This window comes from Notolepis coatsorum (genome assembly GCF_963971535.1).
Source record: "Notolepis coatsorum genome assembly, chromosome: 7".
Lineage (NCBI taxonomy): Eukaryota > Metazoa > Chordata > Actinopteri > Aulopiformes > Paralepididae > Notolepis > Notolepis coatsorum.
This window is the reverse complement of record NC_140171.1, coordinates 8339476-8366732: the sequence shown is the minus strand read 5'-3', so window position 1 is coordinate 8366732 and position 27257 is coordinate 8339476. Positions and strand designations below refer to the sequence as shown.

The following is a 27257-nucleotide window of genomic DNA, read 5'->3' as shown; positions in this document are numbered from 1 at the left end:
GCTCCAGAGAAGGAACCAGACGACTAAATGATGGAAGAAGATCGGTGACTGTGATGCACCAATCGGAGTCAGTACCGAGCAGCAGGAGCCACAGTACCCCCTCCAGAACGGAGAAGTGGAAGATAGTGTGCCCCTACTGTGAGAAAGAACACTGGCTAGCGCAATGTGACTCCTTCCCCAAGCTGAACGCGGAGGAAGCAAGTCAATGGATAAAGTCCAACAAGCGCTGTTTTCGCTGTGCGCGCTCACACATGGCAGCCGAATGCCGCTTAAAGAAAAGGTGCACCAAGTGCGATGGAGCCCATCTGGACATACTTCACGACAGTAACAGACGGCGCCCTTCACCCGCACCATCCAGCAGCAAAGCGAGCGTCATGTACATCGATCCCGCCAGCAGCAGTGGAGCCCGAGTACTCCTAAAAGTAGTGCGTGTGACACTAAGCTACCAGAATAAAGTCCTGGACACTTACGCCATCCTCGATGACGGGTCAGAGAAGACCCTGCTGCTCGCCTCCGCTGCGGCCCAGCTAGGGCTGCGGGGAAGCGAAACCCAAATGACAATTCGGACAATAAGACGAGATTTGAAGACGATAAAGGGCGAGAATGTCTCATTCTCTATCGCAGCAAGCGGCCAGCCTGAGCGACGGTACCAGATTACAGACGCTTTCACCAGCCAAGAAATAGGACTGTCGCGGTACACATACCCCGTCGCCAAGCTGATGGAGAAATATGCACATCTGCGCAAGTTACCGATCCCGCTCATAGACAATGCTATGCCGACCCTGTTGATAGGCTCCGACCATGCAGACCTCATTGTCCCGATAGACCGGGTTCATACCGGACCCCGAGGCTGTCCTGCAGCAGTCGAGACCCGTTTGGGATGGACTCTCCAAGGCCCGCTCGCCAAATCTCTCAACCGAAGTACAGCCACTAGATGTCTCCACTCCCGAGTCACAGAGGGAGAAACCGCACTCCTGCAACACGTAGAGCGGCTATGGACCTTGGAACAAATGCCCTTTAAGAACGGAAAGAAAGACATTCGCTCTAAAGATGACATTTACGCCATTCACCTCCTCGAGACAGGGACCAAGAGAGTCCCGGTCAACGGCGTGTTGAGATACGCCACGCCACTCCTGCGGCGAGAAGGAATGCCTACTTTCCACGCCAAGACAGACGCCACAGAACGGTACCTGCTGAACACGGAGCGGCGCTTAGCCAAGAACCCCGCCCAAGAGAGTGTATACCGCACTGAGATTGAGAAGCTCATCACCGCGGGACACGTCACAAAGATGGACATTAAAGAGGCTGACCAGACCACTGAATCGTGGTACGTGCCTCACCACAAGGTCCATCACAACGGTAAAGACCGCATAGTATTTAACTGCAGCCACCAGATCGGATCCCAAAATCTGAATAAAGAGTTACTGCCCGGTCCCACACTCGGCCCCTCCCTACTCGGCGTTCTACTCCGCTTCCGCCAGGAAAAGGTGGCCATCAGCGGGGACATTAAAGGAATGTTCCTGCAGGTGAGACTAGTAGAGGCGGACAAGCCCCTGTTACGGTTCCTATGGAGAGAGAAGCCAGGAGATGAGCACCCAGCCATCTACCAATGGGAAGTCCTCCCCTTCGGAACGACGTGCAGCCCCTGCTGTGCTACATTTGCACTACAGAAACATGTAGCAGAGGACCCAGCAGCGGACGAAGAGGTCCGACACAGCGTAAAGAACAGCTTCTACGTAGACAACTGTCTACAAAGCCTTTCAACCCAGGAAGAAGCCGAGGCTCTCCTGATTAAACTCCGCGCCTCATTGATCAAAGGCGGCTTTGATCTCAGGCAGTGGGCCAGCAGCGATCCGCAAGTACTGCGCAGCCTCTCCTCCGAGGACAAGGCAGCCAGCAGCGAGACCTGGATGGCTACAATCCCGGGAGAAGCCCAGGAGATGACCCTGGGATTGGTGTGGCGATTCAAAACAGATTCGCTTCACTACAGACACAAGCCCCTGACTACGGAGCAGGGAAGGCCGGCGGCGGCGCCGACCACCAGACGGAGTGTGTACACAACACTCGCCCGACAATACCACCCGCTAGGATGTATTCTACCGTACACCACCAGGGCAAAAATGATTGTACGAGCATTGTGGGACAAGGACCAGGGCTGGGACGACCCCATTCCCGCACACCTTGCATCCACCTGGAGAGAGTGGGAGATGGAGCTCCACTCACTCCCAGGCGTTAATATGCGCCGAAGCTACTTCCCACCTACGGTGAGGCCAGAGACATGTAAAATGGACTTACACGTCTTCAGTGACGCCTCAGAGGTCGCATACGGATCAGTAGCCTACTTGCGGGCCCAAGAGAAGGGGGGAGAGATCTACACAGCATTTGTCCTCGCCCGCTCGAGAATAGCCCCACGCAAGCAACAATCTATCCCACGTCTAGAGCTCTGCGCAGCCCTAGCCGGAGCGCACCTAGCCACGCTCATCCAACGTGAGCTCACCATACCGGTGTCTAGAACAATCCTGTGGTCAGATTCCACGACGGTACTCGCCTGGATCAAATCGGACTCATGCAAGTACAAAGTCTTCGTGGGAGTCAGAGTCACCGAGATTCAAGACTTAACCGAAGAGTTAACCGGAGAAACAGAGTGGCGCTACGTTGATACAAAACAGAACCCAGCTGACGTCATCACCCGGGGGATGCCCCTGGATGACCTCACCCGTCGCAATGTCTACAGTGACGGCCCCGCATTCCTAAGACTCCCGGAAGGACAGTGGCCCATGCCTATCCCGAGGGAAGCAAGTCCAGAGGAGGTGGAAAATAAGAAGTCTGTGTTCTGTGGATTGAGCACCGTAGCCTCCACCGACCCTAACATAGACGATTGCACGTCCATAGAGAGTGCACAACAAAGAACATTCCTGCGGTACCACCCGGAGTGCAAGTCCCCCGCTGATATGTCAGCAGCTAACTACGAGGAAGCAGAATTGCTTCTACTGCAGCGAGCCCAGAGAGACTCGTTCCCCGATGAATTGGCCTGTCTACAGGGAGGAAAGCCCGTCCCATCCGACAGCAGATTAATTCATCTGGCCCCCGAGAGCGACGCTCATACCCTCATCAGAGTGGGTGGTCGCCTACGCAGAGCCCCCAATCTACCGGATGACATTAAATACCCGATCGTATTGAACAGCCGACACAAGGTCACAGAGCTGATTATAAAGAAATACGATGAGGATGTACATCACGCAGGAGCAGAAAGAGTCTTCGCGGAAATCAGACGTCGTTACTGGATCCTACAAGGAAGAGAGGCGGTACGACGCTTCCAGCGAACATGTCTAGACTGCCGCAAGTGGCGCGCGCAGCCCAGCATACCAAGGATGGCTGACCTTCCTCCATGTCGCCTCCGAATCGGTGACAAGCCATTCCACTCAACGGGTATGGACTGCTTTGGCCCGCTGCACATAAAGAAAGGAAGAGGAACCGAGAAGCGGTGGGGTATTGTATTCAAATGCATGACCACCAGAGCGATACACATCGAGCTTCTCCCGACCATGAGCACAGACTCATTCCTTATGGCCTTCCGTAGATTCACATCACGGAAAGGAAGACCGTCTACCCTATTGTCCGATCATGGGACAAACTTCAAAGGCGGCGAAAGAGAGCTGAGAGAGAGCTTCCAAGCTATGGGCCCAGAACTTAAGACCCACCTCGCTCCAGCACAGGTTGATTTCCAATTCAACCCCCCAAACGCACCCCACTTCGGTGGCACTTGGGAACGAGAAGTGCGCTCCATAAAGACAGCCCTGTACGCAGTACTTGGGGCCCAGACTGTGGCGGAAGAAGTCCTAATGACAGTCCTCACGGAGATTGAGGGAGTACTTAACTCGAAGCCCCTCGGATATGTCTCCAGTGATGTGGCGGATATCGACCCAGTTACCCCCAACACACTCCTGATGGGGCGGCTAGATCCTGCATTACCCCAGACAATGTACCGGCCTGAAGAAGCGAACGGCCGACGAATGTGGAGGTACAGCCAAGTATTAGCCGACAAGTTTTGGAGCAGTTTCCTACTGCACTACCTACCGTCTCTACAGACCCGCCAGAAGTGGGTAAAGGAGAGAGACAATTTGACAGAAGGAACAGTCGTCATGATTATTGATCAATCACTGCCCAGAGCTATGTGGCCGGCCGGCCGCGTAAGCAAAGTGATCACCGGTGCCGACGGCAAGGTCCGAGCAGCTGAAGTGCTCGTCCAGGGTCGCACTTACACCCGTCCCGTGGCGAGGCTCATAGAACTGCCTCGACTCCCAGACACAATCGATGATGACCATGACCCTATAACCCTATGACTTTGTGAAGTTGACTGACCCCTACAGCAAACCCTTATGTGTAAATAGACAACGCGATTAATCTGTCTCTGTTTAACTGATTAGGTCTGGGACCAATCAGGGGGTGGCTGTTGTGAAGGGCCAGATTAAACCGAATATATATATTTATTTATATATATATATTTAATTGTATTTGTATATTCTCTAATATTCCCTGATATCCCTTGTATATTCCTTGTACAATATGCATTGAATATCCATTCTAGCCTACTGAACATCCCATAATAGTCTCCATTCTACTATTGGTCGAGACCTTGGTGCCAGGCTGCCATACCCCTCAGACCCAGTTCAAACGTACCGCTCCACATGTACGAACAAGTCCTAGTTCCGCGTAGGAATCTGACTACCGCACCACTAATGGGACTATTTGTTCATAGTGCGTATATATACTGCGCTACTAAAGTAGGACTTCCCTTTCAGTCCAGTTTCTTACCCTCCAATAGAGTCACAGACGTAAAGCCTCCCCGCGACGCCACGTGTGGGAGTAAGGCCAAGTTCGCCTACCATCGGTATTGAGACATCGTGTATATTAATATTTGAATAGTCATATTTGGCACTATATCGTCGAGTTGGACGTAGTCTATTAAGCTAATAATAGTCTGTTAATATATAGTGCTTCGTGCGGTGAGAATACTACCGTAGTCAGTACCCCATCGTTTCGGGCAGAGAACTGGCTGCTTATCCAGGGTGGTTGACCCCACGTGAAGCTGCACCCGAGGAGCCCCAGAGCCGACGAGCGAGTGGACCTGTATACCGGATTATTCTACCGACGACAGCCCGCCTTCCCAGGCACGGATTATGCTTTGTATACTTTGATTATTCCATGGATAAAGACCCCCGACACTGCCGTGTGTTGGAACCCCCCCCCCCTGGAGAGGACGCAAGGTGAGGAGACGCTCTGCAAGACGAGGTCGCTTCACGTCTCTCCTCCGTGGACCGGATGACGCCGGCCCACAAAGAGTCCACCTGCTTTCATCTGTGGTCCAAGGATCGCCGGCGCATTGAACGGCACTACAGTGGGTTCACCTGGGATACCCTTGGCCGGATGAGGCAGCCGGATTCTACCCCCCCCCCTTCCTACTCCTGTCGGCTTACAAGCGACCGGATTAACCCCCCCTAGCGTATCCAGTATATAATCATTAAAGTATCATTGCTGTTATTCCTTAAACTATTCCAGGTCGTATATGTACCACCTGCGCCTTCAGAGATTGGACATTCTCTATTGATATACCGACGAATACTCTTGCCATAAAAGTGCATACTAATTCCCATTCATAAATGTGATTGATTTGATTAAGTGCTTGCTCTACACACCATCGCTGTGTAGAAATAAAGACCTATTTCTAATTCGTACATTTGTGTTGGATCCGTTTCATCTACGTGACAGTGTTCATCATAATATATTTATGCCGTGTACTGGGTGGCCGAATATTAAGTACAAAGGTAGTGGTAGTAAGTATCATATCTAGTAATACAGTCAGAGAATTGTACCCCTCAGTTACACCTAGTATCATCCCTCATGGTGCAGAAACAGAGTAGTTTTGGCTTGCGGTCACAGGATCTTTTAACTCTGTACCATTTGCCCGCACAGAACTGGGAAAAACAGCCTTTTCCTATTCTGCCCCATGATCTACGTGGAACTGGTCAAAAGGAACTGAAGCTCCCGAACATAATTCCCATTGGGGATTTTAAACTTCTTATACGCAATATTGAGAAGGCATCCATGGGGGCCTGTTCTTGTTCTTGCTCTTAATTTAATTTATCTATATTTTAGCCTTTCTTAGATTTGTACTAGTTGAGTTACTTGTCTTGTATTTGTCTGGAACTTGTTTTATGTATTTGTTGTGTTTGTTTGGTGTATCAGGTCGCTCTTGCGAATGAGACTTTTACCTATCCCCCTATTCCAACACCAGGTCCCTCAGGTCAGCCGATCAGAGGCTCCTGACAGTCCGGAGGTCTAACCTCAAGCTCAGGGGGGGGGGCCGTGCCTTTGCTGTCGCAGCCCCTGAACTGTGGAACAGCATCCCCACCTCCATTAGGCTTGCCCCCTCGATAGATGCCTTCAAATCTAGGCTCAAAACCCACTTCTACCTACTAGCCTTTCCCGTTCACTGACTCATGTTTGCCTGTGTGCCCTCCCATAAAAACGGAGTGTGATTGTTGTCAATATGTATCTATGTGTATCTACCCTCTGTACAGCACTTGGGTCGACACGTGTCATGTTAAATGTGCTATATAAATCAATCTGATTGATTGATTGTGTAAATAAAGGTTTGAAATGAAAATGTAGGTAAATCTGTGCCTTTGTTCCCATGTAATGAGTGTATAACCTGCAGCAGGGTGAATCTAGCAGCCAGTCCTGTCAGAGCGTAGCTTTATTCATCCTGTTGTCCTTACTGTGTCTCCCCAGTGATTCTCCTCAGAGCCCCTGAGCTCATGAGAGGCTGGACCCCATCATGAGGCCCCATCACCTCTTCCTGCTGGTCTACGTCTGGGCCAGCTGCCCTCGTGAGTACACATTCCTTCAAGGGTTAAATGAGGTACCGGTTGTGGTAACCGGTCCTTCTTAGAGCATAATGGGTCTCCTGCTATTTTCCCTCCACGATGCAACTGTCAAATGGGTCGACCGTGGAACCTGAATTGGTAGGATGGCCGTCAAATTACTGAATGGCCATTTTTGCTGACAGCCCTCCAAATGGCTGCCATAGAATGTTTTCTTATTTAATTTCTTTTTACTTTTTCTCCTCCTGTTTTTCTGTGTTTTCCTCCCATCCCAATTTTAGTCGTTATGCCAAGTCCCCCCTCCCCTTCCTGGTCGTTGCTTGCATGTGCCCCCCAATGGTCGGTCTAGGGAGCCCTGAAGTCTATCAGATGCTCCCTCCGTGACATAGGAGACAGCCAGCAGCCTCTTTTCACCTGCCAGCGCGGACTCTCATTGGCGAGGTGTAACGTGTGGGAGGTCACACTACCCTCGCCATCTCCCTCCCTCGCTGTGCAGGCGCTCTGACCGACCTGTAGGAGTCGCTGTTTACAACGACCAGAATACCACCCCATTGACTTCCCTCCCGCTGACTCTGCCAATTGAGCCAGTATGACGGCCGGCCAAGCCGGAGGCAACGCAGACAGCCGGATTCGATACCAGTGTCTCTTGCGTTGGTGACGAGCGCTTAGTCCGCTGCGCCACCCAGCCGCCTGGCTGCCATAGAATGTTTGATGATGTTTGTTGTTGTTTGTTGTTGTTGTTCAGTGTGTGAGACTTGGACCGGCTGATGTGTTAGTGGTGCCATGATGGCAAAGATGCATTAGGCGCATTCAGAGCATTAATAAAGCTGATTACTACAGTATGACCACACAAATCCACTGTTTATAAAGTCTCATGTTATTAAATCTTTATGATTTGGTTTATTATAAAATAATGCAAATAATGTACAGAGCTAAAGCAAAGTTACTCCCGGACTGTGTGCAAAGGTATTTTTTCAATACATGACATTTATTTAAACTCGGGAGTCATTGAGGAAGACCCTCATTTTCAATGGCGCTGAGTTTACAGAGTACATGTAACAGGGCACACAATTAATTTAAAACAATAGATCAATTATAAATACATTGTCAGAATTTTTTTTTATAATACAGTTCATAAGCAAAAGCAATTAGCAGAAAAAACTACATGTTGATGGTGGACGGTTATTGATAAAAAAAATCAAATACGTCCAAAAGAAACAAGAGTGCTTAGTTCTAGGTCACGCTGTAATAGAGTCCATGATTCCGATGCACTAATACAGAAAGCAGTCTTGCCAAGAATAGTTGCAGCTCGGTGAACCTGAAGAACTAGACCACCATCACTGGAGCGTGTTACACATGGACCAGTGTTCCAATAGATGACAGATAAGGTGGGACTTTACCAAGTAGGGGCTTTGTTTTACGTGTGGGTGTGTTTGTACACTGATCAAGTGTTCCCCAGTGTGATGTGTGATGTCTGGTTGTAGTCCCCTGTCCTGGTCTTGTAGTTCTTTGTCGTTTCCCTCCCAGGTGTGTCCATTTGTAATCAGCTGCAGGTGTTTCTTGTCTCATCATCCCCTTGTGAATATGTGGTCTGTTCTCCCCTGTGTGTGGTGGCTAGGGCTGTACCGAATGTAATTTTTTTACATTCAAAGCTTTGATTGAAGTATTCGAACGAAGCTTCGAATGTCTATAAAAAATAATTTACTTAAAAAATAATATTTCTTTTAAATGTTTAAGTTATTTTTTATTTAATTTTTTTAACTAAATCCTCAATTTGAATAAAGTGATTGTATGGCGACTGTTCAAACGTACTGCAGTCACCGAGAGACTAACACGGGGAAATAATGGTACCTGCCAGACGCGCCGCTCGCCACATAATCACGGATCCAGGATACTGTGTTTGGTTAGTTTATTGGAGTTAAAAACAGTTCATATAGTATCAAAAAATAGAATGAGTCACGGTTTGATTCATCATAGTGTAGCGTACGTGCGGTCAGCAAAGTGTGACTTCCCCGTTCACTCCCTCAACGTTACTGTTCCACAAACCCGCCGGTGAACAGCTGACTTTACTACTACGACACCACGTGACCCATTTGTGAATGACGTGACCCTAACAACCCGAGTTGTGTATACCTGTCACCAACAGTGATTAATCTGATTAAATGAGTCTTTTTCTTTTATTAAATCAACTTTCTTTAATGAATATAACTCATCAGTTTTGTCAACATAAATAATCCAATAAGGGCACGGTTGGTATGAAAGTGGTGGTGACGTCTTATAGTATAATATTATAATATTAGTGTAGCCTAATCTTTAACTGCAATTGTGAAGAAAACCCCCATTGGTTTAAACAGATTGAATAGAATTTTTATTAAATTTTTTATTTTTTTTAAAAAAAAAGACAAAATTCGAATGTTGATTTAGAATTCAAATGTCAACATTATGATCGAAGCTTCGAAGCATTCGGTACAGCCCTAGTGGTGGCTGATCCTGTCTATACAGTCCTGTCCATTGTTTGCTATTATTTTGATGTTATCCCTTCACCTTTAAAACCTCTTTTTGTTACTTTGGCTACCGCTTCATATAATGTTTCATTGACAAGACAACGAGCACCTTATAGTAGTCAATGGTAACGTAATAGGCTTTATAAATAAACAAATATCAATGATTATTTCGTTTGTCAGATAAAGAGGACCAAGCAACCTTATCATAAAGAACTAGGCCTGTCCTTGACTAAGGATTTGTATAGTCAACTTTGATTGGGCGAAATTTGCCGATAGTCGACTGGTAGTTTGTAAAAAGAATGGCTGTCTCGGAGTGATGACCAGAGTGTTGGACGTCCCGTGATGAAGACTGGGAGGATGCGACCCTGATGACCGGAGTGTTGGACGTCCCGTGATGAAGACCGGGAGGATGCGACCCTGATGACCAGAGTGTTGGACGTCCCGTGATGAAGACCGGGAGGATGCAACCCTGATGACCGGAGTGTTGGACATCCCGTGATGAAGACCGGGAGGATGCGACCCTGATGACCGGAGTGTTGGACGTCCCGTGATGAAGACCGGGAGGATGCGACCCTGATGACCGGAGTGTTGGACGTCCCGTGATGAAGACCGGGAGGATGCGACCCTGATGACCGGAGTGTTGGACGTCCCGTGATGAAAACCGGGAGGACGCGACCCTCTCTGCGCCGCCCCTTTGCCTCAAATAGATCCGCTATCAGCTCTATCTTTAATCTTTCAAAATGTTCAGTTGCTACTTGCTATCGCTATCAGCTCTATCTTTAATCTTTCAAAATGTTCAGTTGCTATCGCATGCACTCATCTGTGTTTCACTACACACATGAGTGCATGGATGCCTACCAACTGTTTGCCTGTTTTACTGCAACACTACTATCACCGACATCTAAGAAGGGAGATCCCCCTGTGGCTGTGGGGGGTGCTTAATGTGTGAAGAAATCGACTGAAGGCTTCTTGTCCTCTGTGAAAGCATGCAATTGGTCCACTGCCTCTGTGCCCGTTTTCTTAGGCAGTTAGCCTCGCTGGTACAGTATGTGTGCCATTAGCGTTAGCCACGCACAGGGGTGTAGCTCCAGATTCTGGGCCCCATGAAATAATGTATTTGTAGGCCGCCAGTGAATGCGAGCGCGCGTAAGCGAAACATTTTTTGGCAATTTTTTTTACGCATATTATTTTTTACGCATAATATGGTTTTCACCTATACATTGAGATCAGCAGTTCAGCACCTGCACTGTTGGTGGGTGAGCCTAGTAAAGGATGTCGCATTGCGTTCATCTTCAATGAATGGACCAATGCAATAGTCTACCAAAGCCCCCCCTCTCTCTCTATATATCTCACACACACACACACACACACACACACACACACACACACACACACACACACACACACACACACACACACACACACACACACACACACACACACACACACACACACACTTCAGAAAGAAACATAGTATCAATGAGAGCATCAATAATACACCTGAGTGTCTAGTAAAAAAGAAAAAAAAAATGTTGGGCCCCCCCCCAGTGCTGGGCCCTTGGAATCATCCTAAGCTACCCCCCCCCAGCTACGCCCCTGGCCACGCATCTAGACCTCTTTGCTTTTGGAAAGATGATTTCAATTTAGAAAAATACCATATATACCATACTATTCAACTAATCGAGGTCAGCCCTATAAAGAACACAGTGGTGAGTGTTGTAGCATCACCTGTAATACACCTTATCAGATAGAACAGTGGTTCCCAAAGTGGGGGTTGCGAGCCACGCGGGGGGGTCGCCAGATGATTTTTTTGCGGTCAGGCCACTGAACTTAGAAGCAGGTTTTGCTAATCATTGACACATAGCCTGTAATAATCCCCCTCCCCCAGAAAAATCTACTTTGCATTTGATATATTGCAAATATATGCCATCACACACACTGGAATTTAAAGGGTTAGAATTATAAAATGAATATGTGGTGTTATGATCAGGGCTGAAGTTGAATAAAAGATTGTATTATTTTCAATCTGACATTACAAAAAAACTGAAGATCCATTGTTGCTAATCATATATGCTAGCCTGTTTTTTAACAATAATTTGTGATGCCATCACAAACACTGGCATTTAAAGGGTACAAATAAAAAAAATGCCTGCACTAGAATGCAGGAAATTAAGTCTTTGTAACAAAGAATTTCCTGGTGGGGGACCCCCAGACCCCCCGCTTAAAACGTGGCCTGACTGGGGCTATATTTTGCACTATATTTCCTGGCCTGAATGATTTCCCCAGTCCGGCCCTGGTTAAAAGCCTCCAATGCTTATTAGTGTGTGTGCGTTTGAACGTTTGCATGTTTCAACCATACATTTCCATTTATAAAATTAAAAAAAAAAAAATTATAAATCTATTTCTTTTTTTATTTAAATTTTTAATTTTTTTTACCTCCTATAATAGTGGGGGTCACTGCTCTCTGACACCGTTATTTCGGGGGTCGCGGCCTGAAAACCTTGGGAACCCCTGATATAGAACACAGTGGTGAGTGTTGTAGCATCCTAACAATCTTTCAGTGATGAAACTATATCATTTATGTAAATAGTAAATAGGACAGGACCTAGAATTGAACCTTGTGCTACAGCCTTTGTTATGTGTAAAAACTCTGATTTGGTATTTCCGGACATCAGACGCTGACGTCTTTAAAACAAATACACAATACACAAGTCACAAGCCTTTCTATCCATACCACCTATATTACACAAATTTTGTAAAAGCAAAGAGTGATCAACTGTGTCAAATTAGACAAATCCACAAAAAGGGCAGCACGGTGCTTCTTATCATCTAGTCACTAGTGCATGACACAATTAATAACTAATGTGATGGCGGACATGGTACTGTGATTAGCTCTGAATCCAGATTGGTGCAGGCTTAAGACTGTGTGAGTTAGACAGAAAAGTCTTGAGTTGATTGTTTACCAAGGATTCCAGGGTACCAAGGATTCCAGGATTTTGGCATGGCCCTATTCCCCGTACCTGGTTCAACTAAGTCGATCAAGAGTCCCATTATCCAGATTCAGTTAACCCGATGTTTGAAGCCGGGATTTTCCTGTTCCTCGAAGGTGGATTCAGTCTCGTTAACTCAAACCAGACTTGAGACCCAGGATAAGTGCGCGCGGCCGCTTCAGTTGAAAAGCCAGCACGTATCGATAGCAGAGATCCTGATTCTCTAACGGCATTGATTGATTAATTGATTTAAAACTTTATTAACATATTGCAGTACGGCTCAATCGCCTCGCCGACAAGTTAAATGCGTTATCTATAGGCTAATTTTAAGTCCCTCATTACCTCAATCAATCAGATTATATTTCTTTAAACTTGCCTGCTGGATTGAATAATCAAATGAGATCTTGCTAGCGAAAATAATTAGTTAAACTGTTATACAGAATAACGATACGGCTCTCTTACCCATTGATTGATGTATGGTCGATCTTTTACTTATCTCCACTGTGGTGTAACGGTTTCTTCTTTTGACTTTCACGCAGACGGCCCGGGTTCGAAACCTAGTCTTTTCCTTCTTTTTGCAATGTAGGAATAATTCAATTTGGTGCACGTTGAGAGCTATATAAAGAATGACATCCTCAATGCATGTAGATTTATAATATTTTAACTTAAAACTAGGCTACTTTTGCGTATAATCATTAATATTATATTCCAAAAAATTATATTGGAGACGCGGGTTTCGAACACCGGTCGCCCGATTGCCAGGATTGAGCACTACCGCTGCGCCACTGTGCCAGACAGGATAAATTCATTGTTTATCCATGGAGGAGAGACCCCTGTTTAGAATATTCTTTCTTTTGAATGAAGTTTTATCTCTTTATTCTCAAATGCATTAATGTGACGTCAACGGCTCATTCAATTTCTCAAATCCGTCAAACAGCGCATCTCATCAGACATTTTAATCCCAGTTACAATATCACACAAAATCCACAATCCCCGCATAGACACTTATTAAAATAACCACATGCAGCGTGTATCGCGACTCCGAGCGCCGTATATGACGTGCATTATTTTATTTAGGACAAAGTAAATCTATAGGCTCAATATGATTTATTATCAGCATTTAGTTCTATTATTATACATTTCAAAAGCCCCCTCTAGGAAAACGAAGCACAGAAACGTAATTCAGAATGGTATAATGCAGATCCTAGACTGTGAGAATCATTTCAGGAAACGAGCTGTCACTTCTTTGCGGGGGCGTGGCCATGGTTCATCCGGCTAACTTGAACTTAACCCTGCTCTCGACCAGGCTCAAACTTTTTGATCTGTTGTCATGGTGATTTAGACAATCGCGCGTCGGGGAATGGGAAGGTCCGGCTTAAGTCAGGCTTGACCGAAAGTTATCCGGCTAACTCAGTTATCCAGGTACGGGGAACGGGGCCGGTAGTTTGGAAATTGGGCGATAGTTATTTAAATCACCTCTATCACCTCCCTTATGAAGAGGAATCACATGGGCCGATTTACAAACACAGGGAAATGTACTAGTAGTTGAAAGGGAAAGATGCTAGCTTTAACCCTTTCACTACCACATGAACACACATGCACACATGTGGAACACACACACACACACACACACACACACACACACATAATATGCACTTGCTTAATGTTCATGTTTATTTAGGATCCCCATTAGCTTTTGCACTTGACAAAAGCTATTCTTCCTGGGGTCCGGCACACACAACAATACAACAGTATTCAATACATTGCATCATTATCAACATCAACATCAATTACATCATCAATTACATCATTATCAATATCAGTTAGGATGATATTGTACAGGATATTTATTAGTAAAAAGTATTCAAATAAAATAATTAAAATCAAATAAATAGTGCTTCCTGAGCAGCACTCACTGCCATCAACTTAAATACAACTTAAACTTAAATACAACAGTCAATTGGTTTTCACCGCTATGCCATAAGGGCTCAGTGCATTCTCGTTAGTAGATGGCACTTAAACTTCCTCTTGAAGGTGGCCTTGGATTCTATTTCAGCTAAGTAGCTTGGCAATGAGTTCCATTCCATGATAGCTCTGTAAGTCACAGAAGATTTTAGTAGATTTGTTCTCGGTTTAGGTGCCATCAGATGGCCTGACGTAGCTTGTCTGGTCATATGGTCATGTTCTTCTCTTATGTAAACTATATGATCATAAAAATACTGTGGTTTTTTGACAACTTGAACATTTCTGAGAAAAGTAATGAGACGGGATTGCAGACGTTTCTCAACCGGAAGCCATGATAATTGTCTGTGCATAACTCCAATGTTAGTGCGCTTTGAACAGTGGAGAGCTAGCCTGGCAGCCTTATTTTGAGCTATTTGTAGTTTCTGTATATGTGTTTTGGCTGCTGATGACCATATTACGGGACAGTACTCAAGATGTGACAAAACCAGAGCCTGGATGACTTCTTTCAAAGTGGTTGGTGTTAAATACTTTGTGCATTTTCTTGTCACAGCTATGCTCCTTCCTATTTTTGTTATGATACTGTCAATTTGCTTTGTCCACTTTAAACCAGAATCAAGAACCATGCCAAGCAACTTAGCCTCTTTTACCTGTTCCACTGGCTGACCAGCCAGAGTCAGGCTTAATTGTGGATCGCTGCTTAATATGTGCCTGGATCCGAACACCATTGTTTTTGTTTTGTTATTGTTGACCCAGTCTGTTATGGCTTTAAGCTCTATTCCAAGTATATTGTTTAACTCACTACATGTTGATGCTGTACTGTACATTGTCGAATCGTCAGCATACATGATTACACTAGATTTATTTAATACATAAGGGAGGTCATTTGTGAATATTGAGTATAGCAAAGGACCAAGCGAACTTCCCTGTGGGACCCCACACTGCAACACCTTACTTTCAGAAAAGCTCCCATTGAAAAATACTCGCTGGCTTCTCCTAGTCAGGTAGGTCTGACTCTCCATCCAACACATAGTCAAGTCAAGTTAAGAGTTTTATTTGTCACGGCATACGAGTATACAATGAAATGCGGGTGGTCTTGCCCGCAACGATGTGCAATACAGTGGGTACAACATATAATAGAATCCAATACAAAACACATTGTGCAATAACAGGTAACAGGTAACATGGTGTGACATCAAAATCGGTATCTGTACATAGTTACACATAGCAACAGAGCCAAAGCCATAGCATTTGAGTTTGTTCAGCAGCAGACTATGATCGATCACATCGAAAGCTGCGCTAAAGTCTAACATCACAGCTCCAACAAGCCAACAATCATTCATGCTCTTAAACCATTCGTCGGTCATTTGGGCAAGTGCTGTGCTTGTAGAGTGACCATCTCTATATGCATGTTGGTAGTTTGTTATCAGACTATTACTTGAAAAGTAGTTTTGAATTTGGGTGTATAAAATCTTTTCTATTATTTTACTTAACACTGGGAGGAGACTTATGGGTCGACTATTGGAACCAGCGAAGGTTTTTCTTTTGTTCTTAGGTAATGGGATAACCTTGGCTTCCTTCCAGATCTCAGTGCACACACCTTGCTCTAAACATTTATTGAAGATGTGACTTAATGGCTTAGATATGTATTTGGCAGTCATTTTGAGCAGTTTACCATCCAAGTTGTCAATACCAGGAGATTTATCATCAGACAGGTGTAAAAGCATATTTTCAACATTTTCCTCTGTAACATGGTGGAATTCAAACATGCACTGCTTTTCCTTCATGATACAATCTTTAATGATGTTATGTGACACTGTGTCCTCGACTGCACCCATGGCATTCCTCAGCTTGTCTACTTTATTTGTAAAGTAATCTGTTATGGTTTGTAACCGACCCCAATCGCACAACACAAGACGGGTATGAGAGTAAGCCAAGAACTGGGCATTTATTGAAAACAACAGAAAACGGCATTGTCCCTTTAAGGGAGAACACAAATTACAGGAAAACATGAATTGGGAAAATAGGCACAGTGCCTTTAAGAGGCGAGCTGGCTAAGGGGAAGGCTAAGGGAAGGCTAACGGACAGGGCCGGGGCAAGGGACAAGGCAGGAACAGGGAGGACTAGGAGGACTGGACAGGGATGACTAGGAGGACTAGGAGGACTGGACAGGGAGGAGTAGGATGACTAGGAGGACTGGACAGGGAGGACTAGGAGGACTAGAGAGGGGAAACAGGGACAGAGGCTCGCGGAGGCGGGCTGGGGACAGGGAGGACTAGGAGGACTAGAAGGACTGGACAGGGAGGACTAGGAGGACTGGACAAGGAGGACTAGGAGGACTAGAAGGACTGGACAGGGAGGACTAGGAGGACTAGAGAGGGGAAACAGGGACAGAGGCCCGCGGAGGCGGGCTGGGGACAGGGAGGACTAGGAGGACTAGAAGGACTGGACAGGGGAGGACTAGGAGGACAAGAAGGACTGGACAGGGGGGCGAGGGCTGGAGCTGCTTACAGGGAGGAGTAGGAGGGCGCAGGCTAGACGTCTGGAGGAGAGCGCGCCGGCTCGGAGAGCGCTTCTGGCGCGGAGGTCTGAGTGGTGCGCGTCTGCTTGGAGTACGCGCCGGTACGGAGAGCGCATCTGGCGCGGAGGTCTGAGTGGTGCGCGTCTGCTTGGAGTACGCGCCGGTACGGAGAGCGCATCTGGCGCGGAGGTCTGAGTGGTGCGCGTCTGCTTGGAGTACGGGCCGGTACGGAGAGCGCATCTGGCGCGGAGGTCTGAGTGGTGCGCGTCTGCTTGGAGTACGCGCCGGTACGGAGAGCGCATCTGGCGCAGAGGTCTGAGTGGTGCGCGTCTGCTTGGAGTACGCGCCGGTACGGAGAGCGCATCTGGCGCGGAGTCTGGATGCACGTCTGGATGCGCGTCTGGAGTGAAGAGCGCGTCTGGCGCGGAGTCTGGATGCGCGTCTGGAGTGCGTCTGAATGCGCGTCTGGATGCGCGTCTGGAGTGAAGAGCGCGTCTGGCTCGGAGGTCTGGATGCGCGTCTGGAGTGCGTCTGAATGCGCGTCTGGATGCGCGTCTGGAGTGAAGAGCGCGTCTGGCTCGGAGATCTGGATGCGCGTCTGGAGTGCGTCTGAATGCGCGTCTGGATGCGCGTCTGGAGTGAAGAGCGCGTCTGGCTCGGAGGTCTGGAGTGGAACACTGGAATACCTCCCGTAGAGGATTAGAAAGCGCAGTACAGTGTCTCCCTCCAGGCAAACGGCGACAGGTGGCGAAGGCTTGAGCGCATCTCACGCTGGAGATAAAACAGCATACAGACAGAAACAGAAACTCCCGTAGGAGCCTACAGACAGAGAACCTCCCGAAGGAGTTTGGTGATAGAGATATGATACGGAACGACCCGACCAGGACTGAGGGGAAGAGCGAGGGCTTTAAAGCCCAACAGGGGCGCTAATTAGAATACACATCAGGTGCGTGAAGGTAATTGATACTTGAACTAGAAGAGTGTGTTCGGCACGAACCAATCAAACAGATACAGACAGATAGTCCAAGGGTGTGGGCTGCTAAAGAGCAGACGAGGCTAAACGAGCGCGAGGGTGGGGGCTGGAGAGGTGAGGAGACAGGGAAATAAGGTCCAGGGAAGAGGCGAACCTCACATAATCATTAAAATGATTTGCAATATCTGCTGGCTTGGTAAGGAATTTACCCTCTGTTTCTATAAAGGAAGGATGCATGTTTGAGTTCCTCCCCATTATGTTATTTAACGTTCTCCATAATTTTTTTCCTTAATCAGGACTGTGATGGAAATCATGTTTTATTTTCTGCCAGTCTATCGCTATTCTCATGTCAGTGAATGCTAAATTACCTAAGAAAGGGCTAAACATAGCCCACTTGAACATCTGCAGTCTTAGAAATAAGGTTCAGGATGTTAAGGATATGTTGATATCAAATACAATTTATATTATGGCCGTCTCTGAAACTCACCTAGATGATTAGTTAGAGCAGGGGTTCCCAAACTTTTCAGGCCAGGACCCAGAAAATAAGGTGTCAGAGAGCCGCGGCCCAATGCACATCGTTTTTTTTTTGCCAGGCGACCGGTTTTTTAAGCCAAATATCACTTCAATCCTATTAAGTTAGTTCAAGTTAGTTATTCATTTATATGTGCTATTTATGAGAGGGCTAACTTGTTGCAAAATAATAATGATAATAATAATAGCCTCATTAAAATACTATTGTTGCTTCGGTTGTTTTCAGCGTTTTATGTGCATAATCTGTTATTTAGTTTGAAATGTTCGTTGAAATAAGTAGATTTTTCGTTTTTGTTTATTTATTAAGTTAATATAAAACCATATAGTCACATTTTAGAATACAATAGAATAGAATTTTAGAATACAACTAGAAACACTGTCCTGGCCTGCTTCTAAGTTCAGTGGCCTGAAAAAAAAAAATATATATATATATATATTTTTTTAAATCATCTCGCGGCCCACCCGTGGCTGCTCGCGGCCCACCTTTGGGTCGCGACCCCGACTTTGGGAACCACTGCGTTAGAGGATGGTGTACTATCAATACAGGGGTATAATATCTACAGAAAAGATAGAAATTGTAATGGGGGAGGAGTGGCTTTTTATGTACAAAGTCACATTCCTGTGAAGTTCAGGGAGGACTTGATGTGGAATGCGGTAGAGGCGGTATGGCTGCAAGTTCACCTACCCCATGCATCTAAAACCAATGCTGCTGGGATGTTGCTATAGAGACCACCGAGCTCTGATTGTAATTACCTAGATAAGATGTGTGAAATGATTGAGAAGGCATGTGATGAAAACAGGGAGATATACTTTGTGGGTGACGTAAATATTCCGCTGGAAATGTGAGATAGGTGGATGGACGCATGCCCATAATTAGCTTCAGCCTGTACCTTTTCATTCACTGCCAAAACCAATGACTGTTGACAGTCTGGAATGATTGTGCATTATTGTATTGTGTGCGATGACTGAATAAAAAACACTACTACTACTACTACTACTCCTACTACTATTTGGTCCAACTTTCTGACCTTCATGTCTACACATAAAACAAAGCTCACATCCTACTGCTCATCATGCTAATCAACTGTGTCTTCTTGTTCCCCCAGGGACCTCAAATGCACAAAGGTGAGACCACATATTTGAAATGCCATCCAGTATCAGACAAAGTCCTCCATAGAGAAAATTGTTGTTGTTTTCCCTTCTCTAGACAGGCTGTAAATACAGTGTAGACTTCACCTGCTGTTTGGTTCTAAATTTAGTGACGTGAATTCCTTCTCTTTTGTTCCTCAACGCTTCACTGATGGGAACCTGCAGCGATCCACACTGCGCTACACAAGGCACATGCACTGCTGTGAGTGAAGTACACACACACATTATACACACACAATCACTGACTAACACACACTAACACACACAATCACTGACTAACACACACAATCACTGACTAAAACTAACACACACAATCACTGACTAACACACACACACAATCACTGACTAACACACCCTAACACACACACACACAATCACTGACTAACACACACACTAACACACACACAATCAACACACACACTAACACACACAATCACTGATTAACACACACAATCACTGACTAACACACACACACTAACACACATAATCACTGACTAACACACACACTAACACCCACGCAATCACTGACTAACACACACACACACACACACACACACACACACACACACACACACACACACACACACACACACACACACACACACACACACACACACACACTAACACACACACAATCACTGACTAACACACAGTAACACACAATCATTGACTAACACACACACTAACACACACACAATCCCTGACTAACACACACTAACACGTACACAATCACTGACTAACACATACTAACACACACACTAACACACACACAATCACTGACTAACACACGCACACAATCACTGACACACACACATAATCACTGACTAACACACACACTAACACCCACACAATCACTGATTAACACACACACAATCACTGACTAACATACACACAATCACTGACTAACACACACACACAATCACTGACTAACAACACACACAATCACTGACTAGGCCTAACACACACACAATCACTGACTAACACACACACAATCACTGACTAACACACACAATCACTGACTAGGCCTAACACACAAACGATCACTGCAAAGCAGAAAATCCATTTAGTTTTATTGTTTTATTTTTGTAAATCTCAAGGACAATATTAAAACACAGAAATAGGGACTGTTTAGTTGTCGTCCACACAATGAAACTACAAACTTTTAATTTACGTAAATCAGTTACAGTAAGTGTCTTCATCATCATCATCATCATCATCGTCATCGTCATCGTCATCATCATCATCAGTAGTTTGTGCTAGGTTGTTGTCTATAAACACCAGCAATAATAGGAATTCCAATTTACTTTGGTTGGTAGAAGTTCTATTATTTGGGTGTCAGAAAACCTTCTTGAAACAGTGCAGTATATTGTTTTTTCACATCATCATCATCATCACTACGGATCTCTTATTCTTTCTCTCATCATCTTCCCCCAGGTTCCCGATCCTACCTCCCGCTTCCTGCATTGTGTGGGACTGTCTGGGACAGACACAGGCAAGGACCACATGCTGCGGCTGAAAGGGATCATCGACGCCGCTTTGGACGTGTACACCTTCATGGTACAGTTAGTTCACAACATCAGAAGCATGTCTGTTGTGTCTGTGTGCTCCAGAGGCTTGTCCTACAGAAACACCTGCAGTGAAAGCTGTGGACTTAGGCCCCGTTTAGACGAGCGTTTTGTGAACAGAAACCGCAAAAGTCATCTTGCGGTTTCACTTTTAATTTTACGTTTAGACGAGCGTTTTGGAGTGGAATTCTCCGTGCAGACGACGCTGTAACGACGGAGACCCGCTGTCACACGATTGGCGCATATGTCACATGACGTGCTGTGAAGACCCGCCCTACTCTGCCTCTGATTCGCAGACTGTGGATGGGGAATGTGATTGCACCAAAGCAGAGTCACTCACAGACAGTGGGTCCACTCACGCCGCGGGACAGATTCTTGTGTATTTAACCCTTTCACTGCCACACGACAGCCGGTTGTGTGATAGTAAAGGGGTAACCTTCTGTCGTGTGGCAGTGAAAGGGTTAAAAGTACTGCCAATGTAGCCTTCAGGTGATCTCCGTTGATATAGTCAGACATACTTGCTTTGTTTACGTCTCGGCTACTGGCGCATACCTGCTACCTGTGACGTAAGCAGTACGCGCAACCAGAGCCGTGACAACCCGTTCGTCATCGTTTTAACAGATTTATACGTTTTGATAGTTTAGACGAGATCGCAAAGCTTTTGCGTTTCTAGGAATTCCACCCTGGAAGGTAGTCTCACTTCTTTGCGGTTTCACCCCGTAAAAACGCCATTTCCGTATAAACGAAAGGCACATCTGCAAAAATATTTTTGCGGATTCACCTGCTAGCGTTTCCGTCTAAACGGGGCCTGAGTCACATACCAGTTAGGCATGTCAGTCGTGCACCCGGGGCTCGGATGCAAATGGGATTCACTCGATGCAAAAGAAAAAGAGAAAACATTTCTATACTTTTGTGTATTTGTCTACTTATGTATTTGTATTATTTGGTGTGTTTGTACCAGAACGTGAAATGTATCTGCAGTGTTCCAAAACGAATGAAGGATTGCATTCTAAAATGTTAGTACAATATCAATTCAGGGAAATCAATTATTACCTAATGTTCATTACTTAAACCTCTTAAGCTGCAACGTCCCTCATATGGGAAGTTTTTCGGACTTTTTGCAACCGGCACTTTTGCGACCCCTAGTGGCTCGGGTGTACATATTTTGTAATACAATAATTTAAGGCTTATTTGTTGCCTGTCGATAGCGACAAAATCCGACAAAATCCATTCAGCGGTTCTCGAGTTACATGCCGGTATTTGAGGCTTGTGCAAAGTACACGGTATTGCGCAAAATACCACTCCCGACTCAGGCTGCAGTAGTTCCATCAATCTAGATCCGATCTCAAAAATGATTGTGGATCGTTGTAGCCAATGAGTGTGGCTTTCCAATTATACCCTAGATGGGGATCTACAAAAAAAATTTAAAACACGAAAAAACACAAACAGGAAGAGCAAAACAGCCGAATGAATTGAAGTCTATGAGAAAACTGCGTTTTTCTTTGTACACAGTTTACCAAAATCACTCCTAATCACTCATTTCTGAATGGATCTTTATGAAATTTGGATATGTACTACATAAGGCTTCAGGCTATGGCTCCGTCTGGAAGCCATACCATCTTCTGGGGAAATACTACCTCTGGACTACTAACTACTACAGAAAATCTTTAGTAACAAGTTTCTTTACAACTCAAGTTCAGACCTATGTTACTCTATTACGTTAGCACTAAAAGTGAATTTTCCTCTGGAATCAGAAACTTCAGAATGTCATCTTTCAAAAGAGACCAGGCTCATGCATGTGCTATAAGTATAAAGTATGTTGTTTTGGTTTGCAAAAAAAGTATGCAGTCCTCAAAAACGAAAACGAAAATGGCCACTTTTGGAGGCGCCTGTTAAGAGGTTTCAAAAGTACCTCAAAAGTAATTACACGCTCGGAAATGCCACAATTCTGTAAGCAAAAAAATGAAAGAATAGTAGATAATGGTTTACTTTAGGTGGCTTTTTATCAAGTACCTAGGAACAAATGGGGAATATACAGGTATATTAATAAAGCATAGTAACGTAATGTTATTTAACTGATGAGGGATTGAGAGTAAAATGGATGGTTCTTTACTCATTGTGACATTTGGAAGGGAGTAGAAGTGGATAGAAAGTTGGAGAGATTCCAACTTGTGTTGTGGAACTGATGGTTAATCATCAGTTTGTTAACATAAAGTTTGTCATTAGTTTCTAGATACTTTATGGGATACAATCATTAATGTGCTCCCTAAAGTAATTAATTATAATAATAATAAACTGTATTTGTATAGCACTTTTCATACAATAATTGCAGCTCAAAGTGCTTCACAGCAGTAACAAAAAAAGAAAAAAAAGACAGGCATAAAATTGGCAGATCAAGAGCAGTGCATAAAGTGCAGACATAAAATTAGGCATACAATGAGCATAAAATAGACAGCAGCAAAATAGACAAAGTCAAGATAAGACATAGAGCATTAAATCACATCGTTTTTCATATTAGGATCTAACATCTTAATAGGCCTCTTTGTTTACAGTTTGACTATCACTGATACACATATACAATACATTTACATTTACATTTAGTCATTTAGCTGACGCTTTTATCCAAAGCGACTTACAAGTTCTGTACGACAAGCCATCAGGAAGAGCACAACTCTATCAGCTGAGTAACAATGTTCATCAAAGTGTTGAGTGCTACAGTGTAGGTTAGTTTATTAGGACAAGTGCATGACAGTATGGTTGGTTAGTTTTTTTTTTTTTTTTTTTTTATTCAGATAATGGTTGAAGAAGTGCGTCTTTAGTCGACGGCGAGACATTACAATAACATGTAATGTTATAACAAAGACAAAGACATTACAATAGACATGTAAAATCATGAAATTGGCAGATACACACAAAATAGACATATCAACCCAGTATTTTAGATGTTTACGCAATACGGTTGATAAGAAAAGGAAAAAAAACAAAGTGCTTCAGCACAGCAGTATTTTAGATGTTTAGTGCTGTCAGGGCCATAGGTCCTGCTCATACTGTATATCCCACCTTTTCCCCCATTCTAAGGTACATTATAGAACAATTACAGTTCTGAATTATTGCAAAGTTCAGTTCTGAAATACATTATTTATAAGTAAAGTGTTAATGAACATTATGCCACTGTAGATTTGTGTTCTAACGGTCACCCCACAACCCCTCACAGAGATCCAGCGTGAACGGGGTACCGGTCCTGGAGCTAGATACAGAAGGGGAGTTCAACCCTGGAGCCGAGGCCTTCCAGAACCAGGCCCTGGTCCAGATGTGGCTGGAGGTCAAAATCAGACCCCTGCTGAGCTCCATCTCCAGACACTTCTTAACCTGCCTCAGCACCAAGAACTTCAGCTGCTCCACCTACCAGACTGTGTACGCCTGTTTGAGCTTCTATAGAAAGTGTCTTGCTACTATCTAGGGTTATAGCACTTTGTAAATTGTGATAAATTAGTACGAAAGATGATTAGAAAGCGCATTTGTTTGCGATGCTAGTTATTGTAGCTAGCTGAATGACCAGGCCGTTTCATTTTGACCAACAGAAAAGTATTCAAGTGAAATCAAATACAGTATGTAATGAATTGGGAAATTGATAAAGGAAACAAATATATGACATTTCTACAGTGATTTTCAGTTTATTTGTATGTCACAGGCAGCAAGCTGTGAGGATGTAATCTTTGCAGCCATCAATACAATACTGTCAAACAATGGCAAATAATTTTGCCTACATAATTATCATGAACTAACACGGGGGTATCCAACTTTTTCGTTCTTTTACGACACCCAGCTAAATGTTTATGTGAGCTTTTTTAGGGGCGCTTGTGTCCTTCCCTGTCCTTCCCTTTGCTCTCCTTTCATCTTTTGTTTATCCCGTACATACCGACCCACTCAAACCCTCCTCTCGTCTGCGCCTGCAGGGTGAAGGAGTTGAGTCTCCACTTCTCAGATATGCACCCAGTGAGACAAAAGTGGATCTACACATTGTTCATGTACCCCTTCCTGTCGAAGAATGGATCAGCCGGTAGGGTTTACATATCTTATAAAGGATCTTCACATAACCTGTCATGGGTTAACTGCACTTTTACAATTGGGTGCCCATGAAAATGCTCATACTGTAATTTGATACATTTCTGTGTGTGTGTGTGTGTGTGTGTGTGTGTGTGCGTGCGTGCGAGCATGTGTGTGTGTGTGAATGTGTATGTATCCATGCATGTGTGTGTGTGTGTGTGTGTTTATTTTGTGTGTGTGTGATATATTCTCCATCCAGGCTGTGTGAGGCCAGAGGAGAGCAGTGAGGACTGGCTGATGAAGAACTTTGGTGCCTTCAAAGCTCTGGCCCGAATGCAAGACTTCACTGCTCTCAGCATGGTGTTCAGTGGGGTGAGTTCAGAGTTCACTGCTCTCAGCATGGGGTGAGTTCACTGCTCTCAGAATGGTGTTCAGGGGGGAAACCAAAACCAAAGAGACTGGAAGGAAAGAGGTCTGAATACCGAGCAGCAGCTGTAACATTAGAGCAAATCGGTTATCAACCTGTTTCATGTCAAGGATCCCCAAACGCTAGGCGTCGGACCCCCAAGGTTTTGTCTCTGGGACCTCCATCTAAGACTGAATGAATGAATGAATGAAAAAGTTTATTTATGTATTCTCCACATTCCTCCAAACAAATCTCAATATAAAGCTCCATCAAACAGAACAATCATAATGAAAAAGAAAGTATAAACAAAAAGTCAAGAGCAATGTAGTTAGTTAGTTAGTTAGTTGTCATGTTCAAAAAAGGAGTAGAGGGAAGCTAAGCTTATTGATCCCCACCCCCTTACATTTAAATTTTTTCTTCCATTAATTTTACTTGATATAACATAAATGAGTATAATACATTATATAATATACTTTTACTTATAGTACAAAAAGAAAAGACTTGAGTCGCTTGACAGCAGTAAATACAATACAATACAACACTACATAACACAATATAACATAACTTCGATTATAGAAGACGATTTTAGTTGTTCCATGTGATTTAGTCCAACATTTCATAACTGTCTATATGTAGATGATGGAGAATTAACAGTGGAGAGAGTGAAACGTATCATCGGCCATTCTTATGCTGTACGTTCTCACATGTTCTGTGCCCTGCTTGGTGCCAGACGTCGGTGTCGGTTCTATTGAAGCCCATGGGGAGATGCACGGAGAAGCAAGATATACAAGCTATCTGAGGAAATGTACATCAACCAATACATCAAACGTTAGCTAGATAACAATGCAACAAATTGCTGATAATTCTGACATCCGAGGTAATAACTAGGGATGTCCGATATTATCGGCCTACCAATATTATATCGGCCGATATTGGCATTAAAATGTTATATCGGAAATGATCAGTATCGGTTTTCAAAAAGATTTTTTTTTTTTTTAATTTATTTAACCTTTATTTACCCAGGCAAGCAAGTAAGAACTAATTCTTATTTTATTTATTGTGAAAAGTATGCATACTGTTGTGTTAATTCCACAACAAGAGATATGTAATGTTAATTACCTTGATATCGGTATCGGAAATTAAGAGTTGGACAATAACGGTATATCGGATATCGGTAAAAAAGAAAAAGCCAATATCGAACATCCCTAGTAATAACCTTTTTAGATGACGGGTCTTAAATGAAGAGGAGATGGCTGATCCCATTCAACTCAATGTCGGCCCGAACTGAAAGTGTCCACACAGTGACGTGATGATGACCCTTCCTTCTTTTATAGTTTCCTTGTGTCCACCCCTCCACCCCCACAGTTGGAGGTTCTTCACCTGTTGTCTCCGGAGCAGAAGGCTGAGTTGCTGCTGAGGCCTGAGGTTGCCGGTCTGGACAACGGGACCCTCAGCCTGGTGTTCCAGAGCATGATGACGGGAGGTCCCGGTCCCACCACCGCCGTCGCCCCCGGAGGGAACTGGACCACTGGATACAGCTACCCCACTCCCAGGCCCACGTATGACCCCTACTCCCCTCCCTCACCCCAGGTATGACGAGAACAGATGGTGGTACCTATACTGTCTACTGTCAGGGCGCTAAGTTGTTAGTGTAGTAGTAGTAGTTTTTTGATTTGATTTGTTTTTTGATTTGATATTTTTTATTTTCGTGTCTTACATACAGAT

At 44.7% G+C, this 27257-nt stretch overlaps 1 protein-coding gene across 2 annotated transcripts in view; it reads left to right on the top strand.

Moving 5' to 3' along the window:
• mslnb (mesothelin b) overlaps nt 1-27257 on the top strand; it is a 321296-nt gene that overhangs the window by 10256 nt on the left and 283783 nt on the right. For both annotated transcript variants that reach the window (XM_084318707.1, XM_084318706.1), the window contains exons 2-9: nt 6793-6890; nt 19472-19490; nt 19680-19716; nt 20949-21071; nt 24294-24493; nt 25036-25139; nt 25386-25498; nt 26898-27122. In XM_084318707.1, coding sequence (XP_084174833.1) covers nt 6839-6890; nt 19472-19490; nt 19680-19716; nt 20949-21071; nt 24294-24493; nt 25036-25139; nt 25386-25498; nt 26898-27122 — 873 coding nt within the window. In that variant the 5' untranslated portion in view covers nt 6793-6838. The remainder of the gene's footprint in view (nt 1-6792; nt 6891-19471; nt 19491-19679; nt 19717-20948; nt 21072-24293; nt 24494-25035; nt 25140-25385; nt 25499-26897; nt 27123-27257) is intronic.